Source organism: Barbus barbus (assembly GCF_936440315.1).
Source record: "Barbus barbus genome assembly, chromosome: 14".
Taxonomy (NCBI): Eukaryota; Metazoa; Chordata; class Actinopteri; order Cypriniformes; family Cyprinidae; genus Barbus; species Barbus barbus.
The window spans coordinates 5,880,550-5,895,654 of record NC_136742.1 but is presented as its reverse complement, the minus strand read 5'-3'; the positions used below and the strand labels follow the sequence as shown (position 1 = coordinate 5,895,654).

Here is a 15,105-nt window from a genome sequence, read left to right as displayed (position 1 = left end):
CACAACTGTACAATTTACAGGTGTTTTCTGTATTAAAATGGACCAAAAAATCATCTTGTACTGTCTTCAAATTTCTGTATTAAAATGGACCAAAAATTCACCTTGTACTCAAGTCTTCAAATTTTTCTCCAACAAAATGCTATCTAGAATGAGAGTTACTAGCAATAGCAAGTACAAATCATAGTTCACAGCTGTGATGTACACTACAGGCAACTGGCCAGTTAAAAAGAAGGGCCTTTAATATCCCTTCCTAATTCAATAAAAATAAATAAATAAATATATAAATAATGTGTCATGCACAAATTAAAACTCCACTTCTTGAACCATTTCATGGGGTCTTTAAATATACTCATGAAAAATATTAGACACACCACTACAAACACACAGCCACAACCAGCTACACATGCATTTAAATGTGTTAACATACACATTTTGGAAATAAAACCTGATAAAACATGACATTAAGTCCCTGAGAGCTGGAGGATGTTTCCATCGGTCTGAGACGGTAAAGAACAACAGCTGTGTTAAGATGCATGATATCAGCTAGAATATTGATTATTGAGAGCTGGGCTCAACAATATACCTTAACCTCAGCAAGCCAGCGATGGGAATCCTTCTGCAGTCCTGGAGTCAGGGTAATGGCCTACAACACCGAAAACACACAAGGAGTAAAGCTACACAAATTATGAAAGAGAAAAAAAAAAAAAAAAAAAAAAAAAAAAAAAAAAAATACTACTGTATAATGAGGCACTATGTAAAACTGTACAACTCTGCAGAGGTTAAGAAGGAAAAAATATTCTGAATCGTTCAGGTTGTACTTCCTCTGATCCGTTTTTTTTTTTGTTCGGTTGTTTTTTTCAAGACAGTAACAGTCTACTGGAGGACTGTAAACCTCAAAGATCTTGGGCTCTGTGGGAAAACCTCTCTGAACAGATAAATCACTTTGCAAAGCAAAAATAAGCAGATTTACAAGTTTCTCATTTAGAGCTATGTTGTACACCTCCAGAGTAAGCGATCACGGGAGGTGGGTCTGTCACCTTTAAAAAAACGAGCATGCGGAGGAGGATTGTGTTACGCTGACAGCTCACCTGTCACAGACAATAATGTTTAAATGCCGCCATGCCGGTTTAGACTGCTGACACAAACGCATGATGGGGAAGGAGGCCATTTTGTCACTTTTTTCTTAAATCAAAGGGGGCTTCCAGCAGCAGATAAAAAGGTGTGAAGGATGCAGAAGAACATTAAAGACTGGAATATGACATGGATGTTGACAGCTTGAGCTGAGAGAAAAGAAAGTGTACTTAAAAAGCCCTGAGAAACAAGTACAGACAACCTGCAAAAAGCAGGGAGTGACTTCACAGTTGATGATACTTCTGTTCATCTGGGAGGAACACTTGGCACTATCAGAATTCATCTTTAATACAACATTTGTCTATGTATCAAGGTAGTATTAGGTCCGAGTCCACCTTGTTGAGTCCTAGTTTTTAACCAACTGAGTGTGAGGGGGTGACTAGGGATGCACCGATACCACTTTTTCCAGTACTCGCCCGATACCGATATTTTTATTGTATTTTTAATTTTTTTAAATTTTGGGTAAAGAAAACAAATGAGTATGTAAAATGTTAGTTGATTAACTTCATTTATCAAATAGATACTGTCAAACCAAAATTTATTCAGACACCTTCAACATTTCTCACATTTTATTCGCTATAGTTTAGAAAATGCTAATAAAATATTACAAGAACTCCAAGTTAAACTGTGTCAGAACAAATTTAGCTTGATAATACCTTTCTATCAATCAATCAAAATTATTCAGACAGCTGTTGGTATGACAATATTTACACAACTATCAATACTTTGTCGGGCCACCCTTAGCCTTAATGGCAGCCTGTAGTCTCCTGGGCATGCTGTCAAACAGGTTCATGAAAGCCTGAATTTAAATTTTTTCCATTACTTGGTCTGAATAATTTTTGGTCTCACTTTTGTATCAATTTTACTGGTAGTCCACTGTATGAAGAATTGTTGGGTATAATTTGTCACAGTTTACTTTATTTTGCTATCCTCAGTTACTTAACAGTTAATTAACTATAGTGAAATTTAACTAGTAAAAAAATAAAATAAAATAAAAAATTATATCTGGTCTCTGAATAATTTTTGGTTTGACTGTATATCCTTCCGTTATTTTTCACACTTAATTATGCCCATTCAAATGTAATTTACAATTTTTTGTTACTTTCACTGTTAATTTTTTATTTATTTATTTGCTCTATGGTACATCATCTTAAATAGCATTAGAGCTGCTCCATTGCAGCGGCTCAGTGCTGTAACCACGCTTTTTGCTGTAATTATGCAGGGAACCACTCGTTATAAATCAATCATTTTCAGATATAGAATTTTTTTATTTTTTTTTCATCTGAAACATTTAGATTTCAAAGCCATATAATTGCAGAAACACGCATGAAGCAAGGAAAACACGCACAGCGCATGCACTTATGTGTACCGGAGCAGATGAAAGGGACAATTACAGAACAGCCTAGCACATTTCACACAGGCTGATAGTTTCACTTGTGTTTCACTCGTGTTCAATGCTTAAGGTTAAAAATAAATGATGTTTAAAGTGAATGAATGCCCCTATATGTTGTCATATATTTACGATTTAGTTTTAATTCAAATGATGCATGCTGAGCGAACATCAATAAAGATCACACCACAGAAGTGCGCGCGCGCTCTCTCTATCTCTCTCTCCCTACTGTTAAGTAACTTGTGCATTGTTTTACTTACTCGTTTTTGACATTTCCGACCGAAGTACAAACTTTCCAGTGATATCTGTGAGAAAGGGATATTCACTCGACAAGCTCGCGCATCTGCGCCGCCGCGCACTGGATCCACTCAGCGCGTTTTGCTTATCAGCTTGCTCACATCAGCTATACAGGCATTAATACTGAATGTTTAACATTATATTCATTGCATGTACATTTTTAGACATCCTTAATCTCTAATAACTACATTCTGCTGTCTGTTTTTCTGTTGTTGGTGTGTCTTTGTCTGAATATGGCACTGATCACATGCGTGGTATCAGCGTTTAGTATCGGGGCATTTTAACGAATACGAGTACGAGTACATGAGCTCAGTATCGACCCGATACCCGATACCAGTATCGGTATCGGTGCATCCCTAGGGGTGACGTTTATCTTTTTATCTTAATTTTATGTTATGTTGTTACTTATTTTTATCTTTTGTTACACTACATAGATTCATCTGTACTCCAAAAAAATTCTAGAGTCTAAAACTGTTTAATGCCCAGAAGCAACACCAGTCACTCAGAAATTGCCATTAAGTTAATTAAGCCTAAATTCTTTACTTCAGACTTATGTGCCCTCTAGAAGCTTGCGTTCTTCAAGTGAACAACGAATTATTGTACCATCCCAAAGACACAGAAAAACACTTTCAAGGACTTTTTAATTAACTGTTCCCATCTGGTGGAATGACCTGCCCAACTCGATCCGAGCAGCCGAATCCTTACCCATCTTCAAGAAACGGCTAAAAACTCATCTGTTCCATCTTTACTTGACCCTCTAACTCTAGCACTATCTATTCTAATTGTATTTTATCTATGTCTTTTTATTAAAAAATAACAATAATAATAATAATTATCTGTACTGCGTTAGGCTAACCAAGTCTTGTAATAGCACTTGCACGTTGTTGCTCTTTTGTTGGTTTTGATTGCTTCTTATGTCCTCATTTGTAAGTCGCTTTGGATAAAAGCGTCTGCTAAATGAATAATAAATAAATAAATAAGTTAATAGATAGATACTGTAGCAATAGATGCTTTTTACACTAATGGCTCGTTTCCACTGAGCGGTACAGTTCGGTACAGTACGGTACAGTACGCAATCATGTCCGTTTCCATTGTCAGAAGTTGTGAATGGTACCAAAATAGCGAACCATACCGTACCACTTTTTTGGTACCCTTTCTTTGGGGTACCTAGCACAGCAAAGGGTACCAAAAGGGTGGAGTTAAACTCACTGCAGAAGTTGATTGGCTGACTAGAATCGTCACTTGTGCTTGATACAAGGGGATAAAGCTTCTCCTTCACTCATTCCGCTCTGCTGTGTTCTGCTTATTACATCAAAGTGCGCAAACACACACACACAAAAAAAAAAAAAACTATATTTTATACTTTTATATTTTGACACAGATAATAATCGTTTCTCAATGTTTTTGTCTGTTCTTGTGGACTTGTGAAACGTCATTGCCCAAAATCCCGCGCAATTTTCAAAATATTTCTGTTATTGTGTCATTAAATGTAGTTAAGAGTTTTTCAGGCGAGAATTTAGTTGTTCAAAACTCAAATCTGCGGTTTATTTATAAAGATATAGCGCCTATTCGAAAATTTGCTATGGCGATTTCAAAGCTCCAGGCGATCACCGGGTGCCCCGTGCTCATGTATCTGCCTCGAGCAGCCTTACGCTCAGCTAGTCCTTCCGACATTTGCCGCTGGCGCTGATGTCTCTGTGGTGATTAAACGAGAATCAGTTCGTTTTGTGTATATTTAACAGGTATTCGTGGTCTCATGAATCTATTATTTGTTCCTGGTCATATCGTTTTGACTGAGCACAAAGTTTAACTTTTTATTTATTTTGAACTTTACCGTAGTAACTTGCAGCGCTGACTTTGTAGCATACGTTTGACTGTGAATTGTTTGCTTTTGTCTTTATTTCCTCTTATATAAGCCTCTTATACTTTGTACTTATAATTTTATAATGGCTATTATTGTTCATAAAAACTGACATAGAGGCAGAGTTGTGCTTATTGTCGCGCTTTATTGTCGATCGCTACTTTCCGGCATACACTACGCCTATCAAGTAAAGGGAACTGTTGGCAGTGGAAACGCAAGCCTGATCAGGGTTACCCGTACCGAATCGTACTGTACCACTTAGTGAAAACGAGTCATAAGTGCAAATAGCAATAGATGCCACTTACACTAAGTGAAAATAGCATATTTTCTTAGCGATAGATGCTATTTACACTAAGGCCAAATAGCAATGGATTTTATTTACACTGTTAAAAAAGCAGGATTTTCTGCTATTTATACTACTTATTGCAAATAGTGGCAATTATCTGCACCTCGGTATTGTAGTACATTAAAAATAACATAATAATAATAACAGTGTAAATTATAATTTTAGTTTAAATTATTAAATGGATGCCACCTTATTGTGACAATAAAGCCCTCCCCACCCCTACCCTAACACTACCCGATAATTTATTTTCAACCTTCTGATTATTTCCTTAATTTTTTTTATTTAATTTTTGTTTTTAATAAATGCTTTTCCGATGTGATATGAGATTTGAAAAGGGAGAAAAAAAGAGTTTGGCAAATGGCGGTCTCAAACTCTGGTCAATTGTGTCAAAAAGCACACACTTTATCATCTACGCCACTGGAACTGACATTTGATTACTGTATTTTGTAGTGTTGGCTAGCCCAATCACACGGTGGGTGGAGTTAGTATAAATAGCCTCTGCCGACAAGGTGGGCTATTTGCACTTAGTGTAAATAGACACTTCGTAACTTTATTAACTTAAAGCAATTTAAAGTTATTAACTGTCATTAAACATGCCATGACAGCATGGAAGTCATCAATGGCACACAACAGTAGCTATGTTCAAAGTTGCAAATTTACTTTGAAATAGCGCATAAACATTGACATAGCGCATAAAACATTTGTGAATAAAGCACCATTTTCATTCAGCAAGATGAAGATAACTATTTGTAACTTCATAATAACTGGTGCTAAATATCACTAAGAAAAAAATTTATTTGTTGCAGTAGGAGAAACCACGGTGGGTCTATTTTTTGTATATATTGAATTACATTACATAAATTACATAATAAATTACAAACACGGTCATGTTATCTTGATTTCAGAGGCAGATGCCTGCTGTTTGGGAACAAAGTTGTGTAAGACAGTTGTGGGAGTTAATTATACCAAACCACTTTGACAACAGACTTTGCTCAGGCATTTCAGATGCTGTGCAATGAAGTCGGTCCGCTGATTAATCCAGTTATGATGTCCCATCATGCAAAGTCACATGACTTTTTTGATGCGCAACAAGGAATTTATTCAGTAAATATGTTTCTATCATAAATAAATGTTTTTTTTTTTTTCGGATAAAAGATTTATCTGCCTCAATTCAGCAAAATTTATTTTAATATATGTTTTTTAAAATGTATGCACATCTTGGTGTTTCCATCCAGTGTTTTTTAAGTGATATCCCAAAATATGCATACAAATAGGTGGATGTAAACAACTATTGACATAGCTGACATTACAAGTCACATGCCAGATGTAGTGCCTAGTAGACCAGGACACACACAAAATAATTTCAAGACAGCACATTCCTTGGCAGGAGTTAATACTTCCACTCCCAGCATCTGCATTTGACTGGCTGGCCGATTTCCTGCCCTAAATCTCCTATCTCAGGAGACCTCTAAAACCCAGGATAAATTTGAGGGAACATCTGCAATGGATTTAGAACAGAACCTTCAATGTTGTTCCTGACCGGTTTACCATAAATAAAAGTTGAGTAATTAACAGTACAAAGCATGTAGCATCTGGAAAGGCTCCAGCACAGACCCTCCCTGATGCCTCCTGATCGTTTAATGCATAAATTCAATGATGTTATCAACCAGGAGAGACGGTTTTACAACTGACGTCCGAGCTAAGAAAAACACCAGATCTCCACGAGAATGATATTCCCACGACCTCCCGTTTCTCCCCAGTAGAGAAACGCGCCTTTTCTTCTTATTGGCAGAACAAAGAAGATCGGACCTTTATGGGTGTTCCGAAATACATAATAATTGTTGCTGCTACCGAAAGCAACACATATACATATATATATATACACACACACACACACACACACACACACACACATATATATATACATATATATATACACATACATATATATATATATATATATATATATATATATATATATGTGTATATATATATGTATATATATATATATATGTGTGTGTGTGTGTGTGTGTGTGTATATATATATATATATACACACACACACACACACACACACATATATATATACATATATATATATATACACACACACATATACATATATATATATACATACATATACATATACATATATATACATATACATATTGGAGTTCACCCCGGTGAACGAGAGGGTCGTTTCCCTGCGCCTACGGGTAGGGGATAGGTCTCTCACTGTCGTGTGTGCCTACGGGCCAAACGGCAGTGCAGAGTACCCGGCCTTCTTGGGGTCTCTGGGAGGGGTGCTGGAAAGTGCTCCAACGAGGGACTCCGTCGTTCTACTGGGGGACTTCAATGCCCACGTGGGTAGCGACAGTGACACCTGGAGGGGCGTGATTGGGAGGAATGGCCCCCCTGATCTGAACCCGAGTGGTGTTCAGTTATTGGACTTCTGTGCTAGTTACAGTTTGTCCATAACGAACACCATGTTCAAGCATAAGGGTGTCCATCAGTGCACGTGGCACCAGGACGCCCTAGGCCGTAGGTCGATGATCGACTTTGTGGTCGTTTCATCTGACCTGCGGCCGTATGTCTTGGACACTCGGGTAAAGAGAGGGGCGGAGCTGTCAACTGATCACCACCTGGTGGTGAGTTGGATCCGATGGCGGGGGAGGAAGCTGGACAGACTCGGCAGACCCAAGCGTACTGTGAGGGTCTGCTGGGAAGTTTGGCCGAGTCTCCTGTCAGAGAGATCTTCAACTCCCACCTCCGGCGGAGCTTCGACCAGATCCCGAGGGAGGCTGGAGATATTGAGTCCGAGTGGACCATGTTCTCCACCTCCATTGTCGAAGCGGCCGCTTGGAGCTGTGGCCGTAAGGTCTCCGGTGCCTGTCGAGGCGGCAATCCCCGAACCAGGTGGTGGACACCGGAAGCAAGGGATGCCGTCAAGCTGAAGAAGGAGTCCTATCGGGCCTGGTTGGCTTGTGGGACTCCTGAGGCAGCTGACGGATACCGACAGGCCAAGCGAACTGCAGCCCGGGTGGTTGTGGAGGCAAAAACTCGGGCCTGGGAGGAGTTCGGTGAGGCCATGGAGAAGGACTATCAGCTGGCCTCGAAGAGATTCTGGCAAACCGTCCGGCGCCTCAGGAGAGGGAAGCAGTGCCCTGCCAATGCTGTTTACAGTAGAGGTGGGGAGCTGCTGACCTCGACTGGGGATATCGTTGGACGGTGGAAGGAATACTTCGACGATCTCCTCAATCCCGCCGTCACGTCTCCCATTGAGGAAGCAGAGGCTGAGGGCTCAGAGGTGGACTCGTCCATCACCCAAGCTGAAGTCACCGAGGTAGTCAAGAAACTCCTCGGTGGCAGGGCACCGGGGCTGGATGAGATCCGCCCTGAGTACCTCAAGGCTCTGGATGTTGTGGGGCTGTCTTGGCTGACACGCCTCTGCAGCATCGCGTGGTGGTCGGGGACAGTGCCTCTGGGGTGGCAGACCGGGGTGGTGGTCCCTCTTTTTAAGAAGGGGGACCGGAGGGTGTGTTCCAACTACAGGGGGATCACACTTCTCAGCCTCCCTGGGAAAGTCTATGCCAGGGTACTGGAGAGGAGAATACGGCTGATAGTAGAACCTCGGATTCAGGAGGAACAGTGTGGTTTTCGTCCGGGCCGTGGAACACTGGACCAGCTCTGTACCCTCTACAGGGTGCTGGAGGGTTCATGGGAGTTTGCCCAACCAGTCCACATGTGTTTTGTGGATTTGGAGAAGGCATTCGACTGTGTCCCTCGCGGCGGCCTGTGGAGGGTGCTCCGGGAGTATGAGGTTATGCTAAAAATTACCTAATCAATTCGGTATTACTGTGGCCACGGGAATAATCTGAATTGTTAAAACATACTGGTTTTAATGCTTGCTGGACAAGTCGTTAATGAGGTATCGTTAATAAGGTATAAGTTGGGCGTTTTGATTGATATCCATTAATCATACGAATATGAAATCGATACGACTCGATTTCCAGAAACTAAAGTTAAATTAATAGATCTAAAATTACTACACAGATTTCATTCACACTTCACATACTTTATAAGTCAAGCAGTAAGTTCTTCACAAAAAGTAGTACATACTTTGACAGTATAAACATTTGGATGCAGCTTTTACTATATCAGAATCAGAATCAGAATCAGAATGAGCTTTATTGGCCAAGTATGTTTACACATACAAGGAATTTGTTGTAGTGACAGAAGCTCCACAGTGCAACAGAAAGACAGTAACAGGACAGGACACAGGTAATGAAACAAAATAACAGGAAATAGCCAATAACCAATGTACAAAGCAGCAAAAAAAATAAAAAATACACAATATATAATATATAATATAGGCGACTATGTATGTACAGGTGAAGTATGTGCAAATTAGAAATGAGAAAATAAAATAAGTGAGTGTGGTGAATGGATAATGTATTAGTTGTGTGTTCTACGTTTATTTATTGAGTGTTCATGAGATGTATTGACTGAGGGAAAAAACTGTTCCTGTGTCTGGTCGTTCTGGTGCTCAGAGCTCTGTAGCGTCGACCAGATGGTAACAGTTCAAAGAGGGAGTGTGCTGGATGTGAGGGGTCCAGAGTGATTTTACCAGCCCTTTTGCTCACTCTGGATAAGTACAGTTCTTGGAGAGTGGGGAGGGTTGTACCAATGATTCGCTCAGCAGTCCGGACTACCCTCCGTAGTCTTCTGAGGTCAGATTTGGTAGCTGAGCTGAACCAGACAGTTATTGAGGTGCAGAGGATGGATTCAATGATGGCAGAGTAGAACTGTTTCAGTAAGTCCTGTGGCAGGTTGAACTTCCTCAGCTGGCGAAGAAAGTACAGCCTCTGCTGGGCCTTCCTGACAATGGAGTCAATGTGAATATCCCACTTTAGGTCCTGAGAGATGGTGGTGCCCAGGAATCTGAATGACTCCACTGCAGTCACGGTGCTGTTCATGATGGTAAGTGGGGGGAGAGCAGGGGGGTTTCTCCTGAAGTCCACGATCATCTCCACAGTTTTGAGCGTGTTAAGCTCCAGGTTGTTGAGACTGCACCAGACAGCCAGCTCCTTAACCTCCTGTCTGTAAGCAGACTCGTCACCGTCCTGGATGAGGCCGATCAGTGTGGTGTCGTCTGCAAACTTCAGGAGCTTGACAGAGGGGTCTTTAGATGTGCAGTCGTTGGTGTAGAGGGAGAAGAGCAGTGGGGAGAGTACGCAGCCCTGAGGAGCTCCAGTGCTGATGGTTCGAGTGCTGGATGAGAATTTGCCAAGCTTTACTAACTGCTGTCTGTCTGTCAGGAAGCTGTTGATCCACTGGCAGACGGAGGTGGGGACGGAGAGCTGGGTTAGTTTATTTTGAAGGGTTTCCGGGATAATGGTGTTAAAAGCAGAGCTGAAGTCCACAAACAGGATCCTCACATAAGTCCCTGGTCTGTCCAGATGCTGCAGGATGAAGTGCAGTCCCATGTTGACTGCATCATCCACAGACCTGTTTGCTCTGTAGGCAAACTGCAGGGGGTCCAGTAAGGGTCCAGTGATGTCCTTCAGATGAGCCAGAACCAGTCTTTCGAATGATTTCATGGCTACAGACGTTAGTGCCACAGGTCTGTAGTCATTAAGTCCAGTAATTTTGTGTTTCTTTGGGACGGGGATGATGGTGGAGCGTTTGAAGCATGAGGGGACTTCACACAGCTCCAGTGATCTATTGAAGATCTGTGTGAAGATGGGGGCCAGCTGCTCAGCACAGATTTTTAGGCAGGCTGGTGACACACCATCTGGACCAGGTGCTTTCCTTCTTTTGTTTTTCCTGAAGACCTGGCACACATCGTCTTCGCTGATTTGAATTGTAGGTGTGGGGGAGAGAGGGGTTGCTGGAGGTGTGAATGGTTGTGTGGAGGGGTGTTCTGGGCGGGTGTGGGGTGGTCGTTCAAAACGACAAAAGAACTCGTTTAAGTCGTCTGCCAGGTGTTGATTCTCCAGAGTGCTGGGGGGTGGTGTTTTGTAGCTGGTGATGTCCTTTAATCCAAGCCACACTGAAGCCGGATCGCTGGAAGAGAATTTGTTCCTGAGCTTGTCAGAATAATTCCTCTTTGCCACTCTGATCTCCTTTTCCAGTGTGTATTTGGCCTGTTTGTACAAGACTTTATCCCCCTTTCTGTGAGCATCTTCTTTGGCCTGACGGAGCTGTCTGAGTTTGGCAGTGAACCATGGTTTGTCATTGTTGTAGAATAGATGAGTCCTGGTAGGAATGCACATGTCCTCACAGAAACTGATATATGATGTTACAGTCTCTGTGAGCTCGTCCAGGTCATTTGCTGCAGCTTCAAAGACAGACCAATCAGTCAGGTCGAAACAGGCTTGTAGATCCCGCTCTGTTTCGTTAGTCCATCTTTTAACAGATCTTAATACAGGCTTCGCAGACTTAAGTTTCTGCCTGTAGGATGGAATAAGATGAACCAAACAGTGATCAGAGAGTCCTAAAGCTGCTCGTGGAACCGAGTGATATGCGTCCTTTATTGTTGTGTAACAGTGATCCAATATATTACTGTCTCTGGTGGGACATGTAACATGCTGTCTGTATTTTGGCAGTTCACGGGAGAGATTTGCTTTATTAAAGTCCCCGAGAATGATTAAAACAGAGTCCGGGTGTTGTTGTTCACTCTCTGTGATCAGATCAGCGAGTTTCTGTAGAGCTGTGCTCACGTGCGCTTGCGGTGGAATGTAAACACTCACGAGAATGAACGAGCAGAACTCCCGCGGCGAATAGAACGGCTTGCAGTTAATGAAGAGCGTTTCTAGATCTGAGCAGCACATCTTCTTTAAAACAGTTACATCTGTACACCACCTCTCATTGATGTAAAAGCATGTCCCGCCGCCGCGCGATTTCCCCGTTGATTCTGTGTCCCGATCTGCTCTTATCAGCTGGTAATTAGGCAGATGGATCGCGCTGTCCGGTATGTCGCCATTCAACCAGGTTTCCGTGAAACATAGAGCAGCAGAGTTAGAAAAGTCCTTGTTTGTCCGGGAGAGCAGAAGGAGTTCGTCCGTTTTGTTGGGTAGAGAGCGGAGATTCGCCAGATGGATGCTAGGCAACGCCGTTCTAAATCCGCGCTGACGAAGTTTCACGAGCGCGCCGGCTCTCTTTCCCCGTCTGCGCCTCCTGAAGCGTTTGACCAGAGCTACAGCTCCGCCAACTACAATGTCCAGCAAAACGTCCGAAAAATCAAAAACCGGTAGAAGATTTTGTGGTGTGTTCTGCCGAATGTTCAGTAGATCATCCCTGGTAAAGCTGATCTTATTTGAAAAACAAAAAACAGGAAAAACAAACAAAAACAATACAAACACCGAGGAGCAACGCACAATAGCTGCCATCAGCGGCGCCATTTTGTTTCATTATTTTTAATGAACTATATTGCAGCATATGTTTTTTGTAGTGTAGTGTAGTGTGTGTGGGGATACTTCAAGCTTGGCGGCTGAGTCTTTTGACAAGAACTGGCAGGCTGAGTCAATCTGAGTCCCTACGGCATGGAGGATGGACTCCTGCTCCGTCTGGATGCCCGTGACCCTCTCGTGCAGCTCCGCCATGGAGTGCTCTGCACTCTGCCTCCGCTCCTCCTCCCTTTCTGCTAGCTTACCCTACATACAAGACAATAAGACAACATCTGAGACACTGAGATATGTGTACAGGCACAACCTTTCCCAGCTAGTAAGAGAAACACACTAACATGTATCCATTGATCTACCCTCTTTTATAGTTGTAGGCTAATATATTTATATATAGCGCATAAATAAAAACAATAAAAAATTGCTACATATTGGTACTTGATTGTGTATTGTATGTTTCAGTAATACGTTTTTTGAGGCTTGAATAAAGAATACGCTTTTTATGAAATATAATAATATAGATCACCATTTCTATTTCATTTTGCACTGATTTCTATTTTTCACTGATGACACTGTTCATTTTTTAAGTGAATTTTTGCATTAGTGCGATTAGATTCACATCTTTGGACTGAATGCATTTGTCCAGAAGCCACTTTTCTGTCTCCTGGAGATGTTTATAAAACAGCAATGAAGTATTTCAGGAATTTGCTTTGAAGGTGTAGTCTACACACTGTCAAAAAAAGATGTACAAAAATGTCACAGGGGCAGAGTAACTTTTTAAAAAGTACTGATATGTACAATTTAGGTCCTAGCATTTAAAGTAATGTAGCATCTGAGTAAGCTCGCTGATGGTTGATTACACTTGGTTTTAAGAGACCCTTTTAGACTTTTGACATCTGCATATAAATTACTGACCTGGCCTCACCATTTACATTTATATGGGTGCTAAAGACGCTAAGAAGACGCTATCAAAAGACGCTAAGAAGGTCACCTCTCCGGTCTCCCTATCAAACTTCAAACACATTCCGTAAAGGAGTGAATGACCCCTGGCCTGACTAGACCAGTGGTCTCCACAATTTCAAATATACATCACACACACATAAAAGACATTTGCTTTATTTAGGCCATAATTAAGCAGTTAAAAATGTATCTGGTATATGCATGTGTTGTATGTATATTCCCCTATTATATTAACCTAGTTACAACCCTTTACTTGTATTAGTTAGACTCTAAACACCTATATTCAATTGTATGAATGTATCTCTGCTTTAATATCTTCTATAGGTTACTTTCTTGGTATCAAAATGATATTTTTATTCCTCGAACAATGAGGTACACTATGTGGTCATGAAATGCATCATACAATTGTTAATATGTTTTGAAATAAAACTGCACCAACTCTCCAGACCAGCAATAAAAATGCAAATGGCCATAAACGGGTGTTTCTCCCGCTAAAAATTCATGCCTCGGATTGGCCACTCCACCCAAAAAGTGGGTGCGGTTACAAACTATCAAAAGTTCTGAACTCAGACTAATCGGTGCTCAAAACTCTTCTTCTTGAGACGGACCCGCTCCCAAATTCTCCTCTTGAGTTAACCTTCTGGCAGTTTTAGCTTCAAGTAACTTTGTGGACTTGCCGTGGAACTTCCTATCTTCAGAAGAACCAGAGGAAAATCTTCCTAAAGAAATCATCAAGAACCTTTTGTCTACCGCATCAAGACTCTCAGCTACAAAACCAATGCAAGTAACAGTTTACAACTGTTTAGATGTGTGTTTAAGTTTGAACCCCTTTTTAAGGTGAATTGTGATTCTCTGATGATTCTCATTTGGTCTATCATTAATTGATCTGAGATACTGCCATTCTTTTGCTCTTCTCTCTCTTTTCCCTACTTTCCTTCATTATATATATGCAGGCACATTCAAACTTTGTTTGTGAGCAAACTCAGTATCAATTTATTTGTGTTTTTGTATTATGCGCGCTTATAGTGAGACAAGTCGCAACTTGAACTCACTCTTTTGATTGGATGGTTTAAAGCCACCTCCAGTACTGTATTTTTTTTAACAGCCTCTATTTGTCTAACATTTAACATTTGTCTTAACACTGTTAATTGTTAAAGTAAACTGCAGTTCATAATATTAAAATTGTTCTATAAAGACGAAGAAATCTCTTTACAGTATATATTTAATATTATCAAAATCGCCTGTGGGAACGAAGAAAACGTCCTTCATTGCGATAAAGATTGATTTGAGCGATGCTCCTCTTATCATCTTCTAAAGGTCTTATGTGATTGTATCGCTAGACTGAAGTTATTTGTGTTGCAAATTAAATTCAACTAGATGATCGTTACTCTCTTAGGTTAACAATTAGCGTACGAATGGGTGCCTAATTCAAATATAATCATATCTAATTGGTATGTAAATGAGAGTCCTAAAATCCTTGATCAAGTGATAATTTGTTTAACAGGCAGCGACGAAACCCTGTTTGGATCAAATTGCATTGTACTTGTGATCGTTGCAGTAAATCGGCCGCTAGAGCAAGCACACTAGACGCGCTCAGATTTAGTCAAAGTACCTTTGACTAACACTAGAGGGCAGGTTAGTTGAGTGCTCAAGTTCAAATTACTTTATTTGTCCCCAATGGGGCAATTCGTTATGCAACAGAGTAGTATAGTACAAA

General features: G+C 40.9%; 1 protein-coding gene across 4 annotated transcripts in view; it reads right to left on the bottom strand.

The window, feature by feature from the left end:
* LOC306880133 (centrosomal protein of 128 kDa-like) overlaps positions 1-15,105 on the bottom strand; it is a 120,363-nt gene that overhangs the window by 39,097 nt on the left and 66,161 nt on the right. For all 4 annotated transcript variants that reach the window (XM_079433459.1, XM_079433458.1, XM_079433457.1 and 1 more), the window contains 2 exons: positions 12,504-12,680; positions 584-643 (listed from right to left, as the gene is read on the bottom strand). In XM_079433459.1, coding sequence (XP_079289585.1) covers positions 584-643; positions 12,504-12,680 — 237 coding nt within the window. The remainder of the gene's footprint in view (positions 1-583; positions 644-12,503; positions 12,681-15,105) is intronic.